This window comes from Brachionichthys hirsutus, unplaced genomic scaffold (genome assembly GCF_040956055.1).
Source record: "Brachionichthys hirsutus isolate HB-005 unplaced genomic scaffold, CSIRO-AGI_Bhir_v1 contig_925, whole genome shotgun sequence".
In the NCBI taxonomy this organism is placed as follows: Eukaryota; Metazoa; Chordata; class Actinopteri; order Lophiiformes; family Brachionichthyidae; genus Brachionichthys; species Brachionichthys hirsutus.
The window spans coordinates 42761-55277 of NW_027180512.1; the positions used below are offsets into that span (position 1 = coordinate 42761).

At 40.8% G+C, this 12517-nt stretch overlaps 1 protein-coding gene across 1 annotated transcript in view; it reads right to left on the reverse strand.

The window, feature by feature from the left end:
* Positions 1–670: 670 nt before the first annotated feature.
* Positions 671–12517, reverse strand: part of LOC137915741 (unconventional myosin-XVIIIa-like) — a 41149-nt gene continuing 29302 nt past the window's right edge. Inside the window, exons 39-45 of the mRNA XM_068758860.1 lie at positions 11215–11352; positions 9670–9855; positions 9436–9575; positions 8769–8813; positions 4748–4870; positions 2792–4211; positions 671–711 (exon numbers count right to left, since the gene is read on the reverse strand). Of these exons, the coding sequence (XP_068614961.1) occupies positions 2801–4211; positions 4748–4870; positions 8769–8813; positions 9436–9575; positions 9670–9855; positions 11215–11352 (2043 nt within the window). The 3' untranslated portion in view covers positions 671–711; positions 2792–2800. The remainder of the gene's footprint in view (positions 712–2791; positions 4212–4747; positions 4871–8768; positions 8814–9435; positions 9576–9669; positions 9856–11214; positions 11353–12517) is intronic.

The following is a 12517-nucleotide window of genomic DNA, read 5'->3' on the forward strand; positions in this document are numbered from 1 at the left end:
ATTTTCAACAATCATGAGCATCACTCACTGTAAATGATGAACATCTCATCCAGGGAAATGGGCCACATGTTAACTTGTAGAACGATAACTAATTGAAAATGGGTTAATTCCTCCATCTGTGCAAGTCCACATTAAAAGGAAGAGATAAGAACAGACTTAATAGTTGGTCAGACCTTTTTGGAGAAATGCAGCCAGAGAGAGCTTATCTAAATCCTCTTGGCAGTGCTATCTAAATAGTGACGGCAAGTGCAGAGGAGTACTTAAATCTCCATGAAATGCAGATATTATAAATAATATTGCAGCAGGAAATTGTTTCAATAGTGCTCAACTTTACTATTCAGTATCGACAAAAACATTTTTTAGATGATATATTAAATACATTAATGTGTGAGTGTTGATGCGAGTGTCAAAATAAGTAAAATGTGATTAAATGTAAAGGTGTTCTTCGTGCGCCTCTTCTCCATCCTTGCCTCTGGATGCAGCTGGCCTGGAGAAGTTGTGGTAAAGTTGTGGAGAAACAATCACATCCATCCCTTTGTGTTTGCGGTTAGCGAAAGCACAAGGTGACCCGAGTTTGGGTTACGATGTGCTCTCTCTGTCAATGCGCCTTCACCGTCGCTCAGCCTCAGCTGCTGCACACTGGAGTCTCTGTCCGTCTCATCCTCTTCATCAGATCTGCCAAGATCAGAGCGTCCGCGGCTTATGGGAGGGCTATGAGGGTCGAAGCAAATACAGATAGGCCATCATATCATTACTGGGTTACTTCTAGCAGAAATAAAACTGAAAGGTATTGGAGAGAAACAGTGCAAGTGTTGTGTGAAATATGACAAGGAAACCACATGCAATTTAAGCTGCAGGATTCTACTCTCCCCCAGGACGTATAAACAACAAATCCCCCGAGGTATGCACAGCATATGTCCACATCGTTATGATGTTGGCTTCCTGGTTTTTATTTTTATTTAGTAAATAGAAAAAGATTATTAGAAATATCCTTGGTATATTGTCATTGAAACAGAGATTCTGTGCAGCCAGACATCAAATCTGCTGTATTTCAACAATAATCACCCCATAGCAAAATCACACAAATCTACTTGTGACACAAATGCATGCTTTCCATGCACAAGCATCGTAATTGTGGCACAACATTCACATTGGTAGATGGTCTGTACAGTTAGTATGATCAACGATGAGCAAGGGATTTCCGTTTAGCACCGATGACCCAAATACCTCATGACCCAGCCATTAAGGATTCTGTGTTCGTATTCTAACTTTGTTCTACCTATACCACTATGCTCATCAAAGCCAACTTCAACCCAGGGCTTTACTTCCTCAGACATAGAATAGCAATCGCTCAGTGAATTACCTGAATACCAACTTAATTCACGACAGACATTTCAGGAAGACTTTAATGGACATTTAGAACAAGAAAAAAAAAGTGGAACATGCCCTTGGAGCGTAGCGTACTGCCACTCTTCTATAACAACTGAAAATGCCTTCATGCATTTTACAATAACCAGCAAGCTATTACATATTTAATTTGAAGTAAGATATCTGAAGGTCATGATGGCTCCCATTTGGTGTTGGAAGTGTGCTAAATACTAAATATATCTAGAGACTTACTGATGATAGTATGATCTGTTGATCCAAAAAAAAAAATAGCCTCATATTTACAGTATAAAAACTTTGAAAACTGTCTCATCGTTAATAGCCTTGTTTTCCGAGTAGCATGAAATGGTCTATGGCAAAGCAAAAAAAACAAGTGCTATGAAACAAAATCAAATGATAGCATGAACCCTCTATAAGGGTGTTAGAGTGCTCACGAGAAACAAAACGCTCATTATCTAGCAACAACGCATTGTTGATATAGCAATCTGCTCTGCTAGTACCAGCAGCAGTCCGTCCACTCTACCCGGCTTGAGTTAAACTGGAGAGACAAGCATGTTAAAGGATAATTGACAAAGAAACAGATAAAGCCTTAAGTTCGGCTGTCATGCATTTCTCTCAAAACACACATTAAGCAGAGATGCTCAAACTGTCAGTAAAATTACTCCTTAAACAGAAAGACTTTGGAAGCTTCAAATCTAATCTTAGTTTTATTTATGACGCAAAGTGTTCACGTCGAGTAACATCGGCAGTCGTGTCACTCCTCTCCAAGTTCTTCTCAGTTAAAATGTTATGGCGTAATATTCTTTTTGCCTAATTGCCAGCATCTGTTTGAAGTGCACCCATAGCCAACCACCCTTTAATGCAACAGAACATTGCAAGGCATGCTCAGACTTTCAGATAGGCTATCCATCTTTGCAAAATGGTCAAAGGAAAGTAGCAATGCTTTGCTACACAAGCACGTCTGACGTGCTCGTATGAAAGCAGGCCGCTTCTGATGGGAATAATAAACGTTAAAGCGCCTCAAAATAAAGTCATCTTCAATGCTTTGCGGTGACGGATTACAGCATAATTCTCGGAAAAAACAGATGTGGCATTTTATAAATAAAATGTAATTGATTTGAGAGAGGTATAATGGCAACATACTGCGTTAAAATGGTGATATTTTTAAAAGATGATAAATGCAGGCAGGAAAAAAGGAAAACCAATTGGCAGCATGCACTGTCCGATATGATTTTAGAAAAATACAGCCAGGGATTCCTTAGAATATAAATCAATGTTAGGTGTATTACAAAGATTAATCCGAGCCACACCCAACAAACTTATTAGTACATCCAGTGAAAGTTAGTCTCTGTATTTCCATTAGGTCAGGCTCCTTGGTTATCATCACACCAAGCATCACCTTCACCTGTTGGTATCAGTCACTGTCAGGTCTGTAGAGGTACTTCATCATCAGGTTATCCACCTTTTTCTGCTTCTTCTTCTTGCTAGATGGCCTTTGACCTGCAGAATCCTTCTCACCATCATCATCATCATCTGAGGGTCGTTTCGGGCCCTTCTTAATACTGCTAGAGCTGCGGTAGGAGATGGTTGAGTCAGAAGAAGAGGACTCAGTAGAGGAGGAGGAGGAGGAGGAGGAAGAATCCGACTCCTGGTGCTTCTTCTTCTTCTTAGATCTCTTCTTGGACCTCTTGCCTTTCCTTCCCCTTGAGCTCTTCCTGCTGTGATGACTGTCTGAAGAAGAGTCATCTGACAGAGAGACTTTACTTTTCTTATCTTTGCGACTGTGAGCGTTGCTGATACTCAGAGTGCTGGATGGTCGATTGCTGTAGTCCAGAGCAGAGCCTGACGCAGATCGAAGAAGGCTGGATGTGCTGCAGCCAAACCCCTCATCATCTCCCTTCTTCCTACTATCCTCACTTCCTGGCCCCTTCCCCTCATCCTCCTCTTCACCACTAGACTCATCGAGTTTGCTGCGTTTGAACTTAATGGGTTTGAAGCTCAGCACTTCATTGATTGCAGCCTCCAGGTCAGGGTCCAAGTAGTTGCGGTGGGTGACCGTCTTAATATCAGATGTATCTGTCAGATTGCCCTCCGAGGGTCGTGGCTGGACTGGGGTAGAAAAGCTGCGACTGAGGGAGCGAGGACTGTAAGATGAAGTTCTCCCTCCACTGAGAGCAATACTCTTGCCATCATCGTCTTCATCATCTACATGCAGACCATATTCACTGAGGCCACAGCTACGAGCAACAGACAAGCGCGAGCTGCTGCGTCTGTCGTCTTTCCAGGAAGTGCTGCGATGCAGTGATCGAGGGCTGGCATGGCTCACGCTGCTGATGGTTGACTTATTGTCGTCATCCATGTCCAACATGCTCCGTCTGGTGGACATCCTGCTGGGGGCAGCAGAGGATACCATGGATTCCTTATCGAATTCAGGACTGCTGCGAGAGGTCCAGCGAGACTCCAAACCTTTTCTAGCTCTGCTGGTGGCTTCGGAATAGGCCAAGGAGATGACAGAGCCTTTGTCGTCAAAGTCCTCCTGTTCCTGACCCTTCCTCCTGTCATCCTGAAGGTCTCCAGACTTAGACTTGGCTTTCCGAACCGAGGTGTGTTCTGGTGTGTCTGGCTGCTCTTTGAGAGTGCTGAACAGGGAGTTCTCATCACCTCTCCCCCCTATAGAGTCTTTCAGGTTGGAACGCTTCCTGTAGCTTAGGGTGCTCATGACTGACACTGATCTGTTCTGCTCAAGCTCTTTCCCATCTTTATTTCCATCAGCCATCTTCTCCTTACCTTCTTTACCCTCTTTGGGATCTGCATTTGCTGAATATCTAAATGATTATGAAGTAAATCATATACAACCAACAGAAAAAGAAAAACATCAGGAGCAAACATGAAGGAGTTCAATAAACCTCACGTTGGCACCTTGACACCAACACCTCCTGCTGTCATTTTCTATCCATCATTTTCATTTTGCCCTTGGGACCAATGGTGGGTCACGGGACATACACAATGCCTGTGGCTATTACAATTATGTACAGTATACATTATAGAGATTCAAAGTGAGGCAGTCAACCAACGAGACGATCTATCTCACTGTGGCAGAGTCATCATTTAGCAGGCGTGCCAACTGGCCACGGGCCACTTCAATAAATTTGACAGCAGCCACTTGTCCATTCCGCCTACTGTCATTAGACAGATTACAGGGGAAAGAGAGACGACACCTAATCACATGAAATACCAATCCCTCTAAGAAAATCTGCCACAGGTAATCCTGGACCTTTTCAAGGCGAGTGGTTTTATCACTAGATTATTATGGGCATGTACATGTTTATCCGTCATGAAGGAAAAGGATTTGAGGACTAACCTTGTGCTCTTCAGACTTCCCTCATCTGACAGGGTCTTGGTGGAGCCTTTGTTCTTTGAGAGCCAAGACTTCACTCCGTCCACACGGTCCTCGACCTCTGAATCGGTCTCTGCTTCATCCCCGCTTTGAAGACAAAAATCAGCCAGTTTGTCAAGAACATCAGATACTCTACTGCATCGCAGCCAAAGTTATTCATCATCAGTTCCACATCCAGAAGAGAAGGAAAAGTATTTCCATCATGTGGGACAATTCCTCTGGTTTTCAATATAAATAAACCTTTTTGGGGGAAAAAAGTATTAATGCATATTTGGCTTCATTACAGCTACTTTTATTAAATTAAACTGGATTTTGGGAGAATTCAAAGCATTTCAAACAAGAAATATAACTGAACAACTTGTTCTCAGAATATTTTAGCCTTTAGAATTACACAGGCAAAATACTGGTTTGTTTCCACACACAGAAGCTTGCCGTTAGTAAATGCAATCTTATTTTATCACACATGGGTCAGTAATGCAAACCAATCCAGACAATGTAGATGCTTTAAGAACGTGTAAATCAGACAGAGACAGTCAACAAACTGTTCTGCAGATGCTTGAAGTAAATGCAGAATGCAGGCAGAATGTAGATGAAGCTGTCGGAAGCATAATTCACTTAATTTTGCTGGTTCTGGGCTGCAAACATCTGTGTGGCATGTCACCTGCTCCCGGTGATTGTTATTGGTGTGAAGACATAATCAATAAACAGGGACCCGTGGATCCCAAAGAAAAACACTTGGCAGCTCCCTCCTGGATAAGGTCACGCTCCTCATTCATTTGAAATCCACGGTGATCTATCGGAATTATACATATCCGTGTCCCAGAGAGTTAATGAGGCAGGAAATGAAGAAGAGGAATGGGCTTTAAGTCCAAATTGTCATCATGGTTGGAATGTATTTTGGATACATTGTGTATTTTTCAATTTGTAGAGAAAGTCAAACTTCAGTGCTAAATAAGCCGACTCCTGTGTTGCATGTTGACTTAAAAGGAATTATCACATTTCAAAGAGACATTTTTAAAATAATACAAACGCATCCCTTCAGAAAACGTATATTTCATTTGATTGGTGCAGCTACGGAAAGCCCTGTCAGAAGAAATTACATTTCACATAAAACAGGTGGGGTTTTTTCTTCTTCAGAACAAGATGCTGCGTGACGCATAATGAAATAACAGCAGTGACCACGAAAGCTGTGATATTACAGCGCTGCAACTTACTCTTTCAGTTGATTTACAACAGCCTTTGAGTTTCATCTAAACTGTTATTTATAGTCTCACCTATCCATTAATCTGGAATATTTGCCTTATTTATCACGGAGGTGCGGCTATTTTTCTTCTGGCGTCCGCAGACAGGTGACTATCATTTCAAATGAGAAACAGCAATGCAGGCAACAGATACTGATTCTTCGACAAGCTTATCTGACTGAGCCTTGGAACCGATATGTTTGCAAAATGCTTATGTAATATTCAAAGAGGTGTGAGATGACAGCCACTGAGATCTGTCATCCACCTCTATTACACACATCCATCTCTGTATGTGTCCCAGCGAACAGCTTACATCTTCCTTCATCATCAAGCTTTGTTGCGACGCATTTGCCCGAGGAACAAACGGCAGAAAAGTGGCGGTCTATGAGTTTTGCGGAGGGGTGATGACATGAATAAAGTGCCATCCTCTGGTGCTCACACTGAATGGCATTCAGGCTTTCTAAGAGCATTGACATGTTTAACTTTTCATCATTAACCTTACATCCAGGCTCTCTGGATGAAGGTAATCATGACCTCAGACAAACTAAATGACTTGATTTTATTATTTTCCACAGGAAAATCACCTAATTTCTGATTCTGAGAAGCGCCTCATGGGGCAGCAAAAGAAAAATTTAATTCCAAGTCCAGCTATTCCGCATTCTCCTTTTGTTTTACTCCCTCTCTTCTTCACCGCATCCTAAAAAAAATGCATCTGAGAAAAGCTCACAAAGATAAAAGGTTCATTAATACCAGAACGTTGAATCTACATGCTTCCCATTTGTCATTGCTGCGATCCTCTGCCTGTTTAACATATTACACAACAAAATACTGAAACCAGCCCTCGGTAAAAATAATCTCCCTGTCCCCTCACTAACATACACACTCACACATACAAATGTGAAATGGAAGGTGGCTTGCAATTCAGTGCCATGCAAATGGTGTCACAAACGATTTGTCCTTGGCCCCGAACGACTAGCTAACCAGTCCTGAGGCTCGTGGAGTCGAGCAAGCCCAAAGAATGGAGAAGTGAACAATAATAGCTTCTGACAATTGGCCAACACTTGCTGTAAATCTTTGTCACAAATACTTAAACTCAACATCAAATCCTGTATAGTTTGGTTTTATCGGTTTAGCCCTCGCATTACTAATATCGTATATTTATGGGATTCACGAATTATCTATTTGAGAGTCTAGGAAAGCCATTTACGTTTTTTTATTAAAAACATGCACCGGTACACACTATACCTCTAGATGTGGAATAATGTCACACCAAGTTGATCATGCCATTTATTTCTCTAAAGTTGGACCTTACGTTACTCGGATGCTGCAGCTTCTACATAGACCTTCAAAACAATAATTTGACACAATGATGTCAAAAGAAGGGAAATGAGATTAAGTAAAAATAGAAAATCATTCGTTCGTCGAGTTGCACAAAAGGAAAAGCAGAGCACTGATACACAAAAAGCAACACGATCATGAGTGTGATTTCATTTCTCTCCGAAGAAGCAATCAGAGGTTAAATCTGCAAATTCTGACCAGGTATACCCGCTTCAATCTACAGCAGAGATTTCTTTCATACGCTCCGGTGAAGGTTTAAATTATTACAAGCCAAAATATTAGTTTCACTGCATCAAAAGGGGAAGAAAATGGAATTCAGTCAGTCAGAACATTATTTAACATTTAGAATCAATGACGTTTGTTGATAACGGTTAATGCTCCGCAACGCTTTGTAATGAGATTGGATTAACTTGCCTCAAAATTACCAGATGAGTTTGGAGTGAAAACATTTCATTAGTGCAGCGTCACTGTCCACTTGCTGAATGCGCAGCCGTTACACACAATCACAGCACGCAGCATGCATTTCAGTCACAAGCATTTGTGCACACGATTGTGTCATTCACACCTACCTCACCAAATTTGTTTGAATGGTACAGTACCGATAAATTAAAAAAATATATATTTTTTTTCAATGGGGGAAAAATCCATCGTACATATTTTTTGATGTAATGTACTAATATATTTACTAGTAAATTCAATCAAGTTATTTTAACGCAAGATATTCACATGATAAATTTTGGAATCTACATGGCTCCGTCTTGGAATGATGAAGATCTATTGTGTAAAACCCAAACAAACTCAGTGAGCTATGGGATTTTTGCACGTGCTTTGAAAAAGACAGAGGAACAGATCAGTGCAGTTCATTGCAGGCATGACACACTCACACCAAATGCACGATGAAGGCGTCTAGTCATGCAGCACATTTATAAAAAGGTGTCTGGGATAAAAATACTCACAAAGACAATGTAACCACAGGTCTGAAACACGGTGCCGTTTTTAATTTGGGTCAAAAATTTCCTACGCAGTGAGACTGACTTAAAGGGGAATGCCATTTAGAGTCGTAGTCGATTTACCATTCAGGTTGGCGCTTCCTCTAGCATTCCGCACAGTATCCTGCATGCCATCAGGTATTTCAAACTGTTTGGTGTTGCTCTGAAAACAAGCTCTGAAATCCTCTAATGAGGCTAACTGTGTGCAGAAACTAAACACCAGGCTATCCTCGAGGCACAGCTTTTACCGGAGATGCATACCATCAACAGTTTTCCCCCCATTCTATTTAAAATCATACCTCACAGTGTTATTGTGAATAACACAAACACAAAGGATAAGTAGTACTGCACGACGATTGAAATAAAAATGGAAACAACAATAATGATGGAAACAAAGAATTCATTTTATGTTCTCACATTTTGTTCTTTCTTTTCTGGTATTTTGTCACCATGTCTTGCAAACTGCCAAAAGTGCGGAATGCACCGAAAGGAGAACAAGGAAGGAGAGAGAAACAGAAAAGGTGAGATACACAAAGGACTGTGTGAAAAGAGGACAAGATTAGAGATAAAGCAAATAAAGCATTTTAATAATATCCATTGTAAAGCAGTGACACGGTAAATCTACTCAAGTTGGTCGGCTTCCCAAACAGCGCTGGTGTGTGTTGTGCTTTCCTGTCTTTTTGGAGTTTGTGTTTACCTTAGTTGCATTGACGCGAGCCCAACCCTCAACCCCTCTGCAAAGAGGGAAGGCGGACGCAAAAATGAAAAACCAATTCCAAGACAAAAGATCAGAGGTGGTGAGGAGAATTAACTGAAGTAAGATGTATTTTGGAGAACAAAATATGACTTACAGTGTATAAAAAAATACTCTGAAGGGAGTTGTGTGAGATTTATAGAATGAAAATGTATCGGTTGCAGTCGGCCAAAAATAAAATGACCTGTTCTAATTTGACACGAGTTAACTTGTGTTTGTAATCAGGCTTCCAGCTACATTGCAGTGTCTGCTTTACAAACAGACACTCAATTGAAATAAAAGGCAAGTTGATCTTCATTTCTTGTTTAGAAAAGTAAAGCAATACCCTACCTGCTGATTAAGTCGTCATTATCATCACTCTCCATCTCGTCCTCTATGGCGGCCTGCAGGTCACCTATCCTCTTGAAAGCTAGTTTAAGGTCTACTTGTAAACTCTGATTCGCTGCCTCCAAGCTCTCAATGTCCATTTCCTGATGAATGGATCACAGCACAGAAGAAGCATGGTCACTTTCTCCGACAGCGACAGCAGGGAATCATTTTGGATCCCAACTTTTAAAGCCTCACCAATTCGTGTTTCTTGCGACTTGCTTCAGCCTCCTTCTTGGATAGCTCTCCTGTTTCTTCTTTCATGTCCCTTATCTGTCTCTGCATTCGCTTATTCTGGTCCTTCTCCCTGTTTTCTGCAGCAACACGTTGATTTCTTTCTTCTGTCATCTTTTCAAGGTTCTCCTTCAGACGACCTACCAGGCTCTTGGGAGAACAAAGGGCATGTATGGACATATGAAATGAAATAAACACTTATTATAAAATGGTGTTTACCATTCAGTGGGTTTTTTTTTTTAATTCTACACATTATGAAGACCGGGTATCAAAGGATCAAACTTATGTTTGTGTTCGACCAGCATTTCTTCGGATATACTGTGAATCTACTTAAAGACAGGATATGATAGGAGCATGGTGGCGTAGTGGGTAGTGCTGTCACCTCACAGCAAGAAGGTTCCGGGTATGATTCCTATCTGTGCAGTTTGTGCGTTCTCCCTCTGCATGAGTTTTCTCCAGATTACTCCCAAATCCCAAAATATGCAATTTAGGTGAATTGCTCACTCCATATTGTACGCAAGTGTGAGAGTGTGTGCGTGAGTGGTCATCTGTGGCCCCACGATGCACTGGCGACACATCCGGGGTGTCATCAACCGCGGCTGTAGACAAGATTTTCTCGACGACAAGAAAATGGATGGATAGGACAGGACAAGATAGGAAAAGAGGAATAGGATCCCTGTCCATGTCCAGTTTCTGTTCCATTTGTGATCCATTTGATTAGAGAATTACTTTAATCAAGACAAGATTAAATGCACACAGAATAGTGCCGGTAATCTCATGTGTGGCCGTGAAGCAACTATTCACAACACGGTTTCACAACACGGATTGCAAAGTGTCAACAGCAAATGGTTCAACTCACATAAGGTTAGACGTTAAGTCTGTCTCAGTTATACATTCCATTGCAAGTACTAAATTAATCCAGATTAAGGAATCTGGATTGTAGGAGCAAACACATGACTCACGGATTTCATTCTTGCATTGATTAGAGGAAGATCTTTGCTCTGACAAAAATAGTCGTGATCACACACTCTTATAAATCACTTCCATGTGCCACTTGTAGCACAAAGATCATCTACTTTCATTAAATGTTGACATGTCCCCAGCCCAACCTGACACAATAAAGCTGCTATAAATTGAAGTTATAGTCAGTGAAGGCTGAATGCGTTGATCTGCATTTTAAGCCTTTTTCAGCAGCACGTCTGCACACACTATTAACTTGCTTTTATCTTCTAAACAGACATCATCCTCATGTGTTGTCAATTACTGAATCAACCTTGAAAGTATATAATAAAAAGACAAAAGGTACAAATACTTTTTCAATTGTGAATTCAATATACATTTATTCTCTGATGGAATAACAGCACCTCACAATTAAGGGGGAATGAGGGGACACCATGTCCTTGATTTATACAATATATACCTCTTAATAGAAAATGGAACTGTCAAATTTGCAATTACAGGTTCACAGAGCCCTTTTTTTATTTTAATAATCACAGAGGTTTATCTCACCTCCAAGCGTTTGATCTGCGTCCTCTCAAACTCCAGTTTGGTCTCGAGCTCACGGATCTTGGCCTCCTGACAGCACACAAGAGACTTTTCCACCATGGACTGTTCTTGGAATTCTAGCTGGCTCTGGAGCGAATGGACCTAGAGGACAGACGCACACATACATATGCCTAATTAGACACGGAAACATTCCCATTGTTGCCTCTTCTTTTATACTCTTACGTAAGAAATATGAAACCTAAGACGATGGTGACGTTATGAGTATTTGTTAAATTAACATTCACTTTTTCTACCCTTTTAGTGTAAATTGAAAGCATCGTGCAGCATCTAAATATTGTACATCCAGTCTGAATATCGAGGTCTAGTAAAGACTCCAGTATATCGTCAACAGAAGGGTTTGTGGTTCAGCTTGCGTAACAGATTAAGAGTTTTTTTCCACAGGCTTTTGGGAGGAAGCCGAGCAACATGCAAAGCATGTTTGTTTCATCTAAATCTTTTTCTCATGACTGATAAAAGGAAGAAAGATAAGTCACAACAAAACCGGACTAAGGGACAGCATGGCACTTAATGAGGGACTTTGTGTCTGAGACAAGGAGGATTTGGAGTCCTCCTTTGATATTACTAAAGAAGCTAGACTTCCCACCTACTGGGGATGAGATAAACACTTCAAGGTCAGATGCTTTTGATGGCTATCACAGCTTTCTGTGGCAGGTTTTAACAATGCCTTGCAGCCTTTTGTATCTTTAGTGCAGCCAAAATATATTTTTGATGGGCTTTGCTTTCAATGAGCGCACCACAGATACGGCAAGTGTAATGCTTAATTGCATAAGAATTAGGTTCTGCTGTATATTTAAAGTACTATAAAATGCAATGCAAACAAAACTAAAACAGTCACTAAGTTCAGCCATAACAGCTGAGGGGTAGAATCATTTTTCAAACAAATGCATTAACAAATTAAATGGGCCTCCATTAATGCATGACACACACAATACGATAGAGGTTATAGTCTCAAAACAAACAACGCTAAATCAGAAAAACACCGTAATTATTGAAGCCCCAACATGTGGCTAAATTAGTAGCATTAACCTTTATACCACATGAATACACATTTACTTCTAATCTGAAACATTTAGCTCATAACTCAAGTACACAACATCATGCAGAAAGTAAAGCATTTTGATGAGGACACTGTCTCTCCTAATATATTATTCAAATACAATGTGCTGTTGTCAACGTGCCAACACACCCATAGTGAAGATGTTATCATTTTGGCTCTTAATACACATTTACAGCACATAGTGACGGC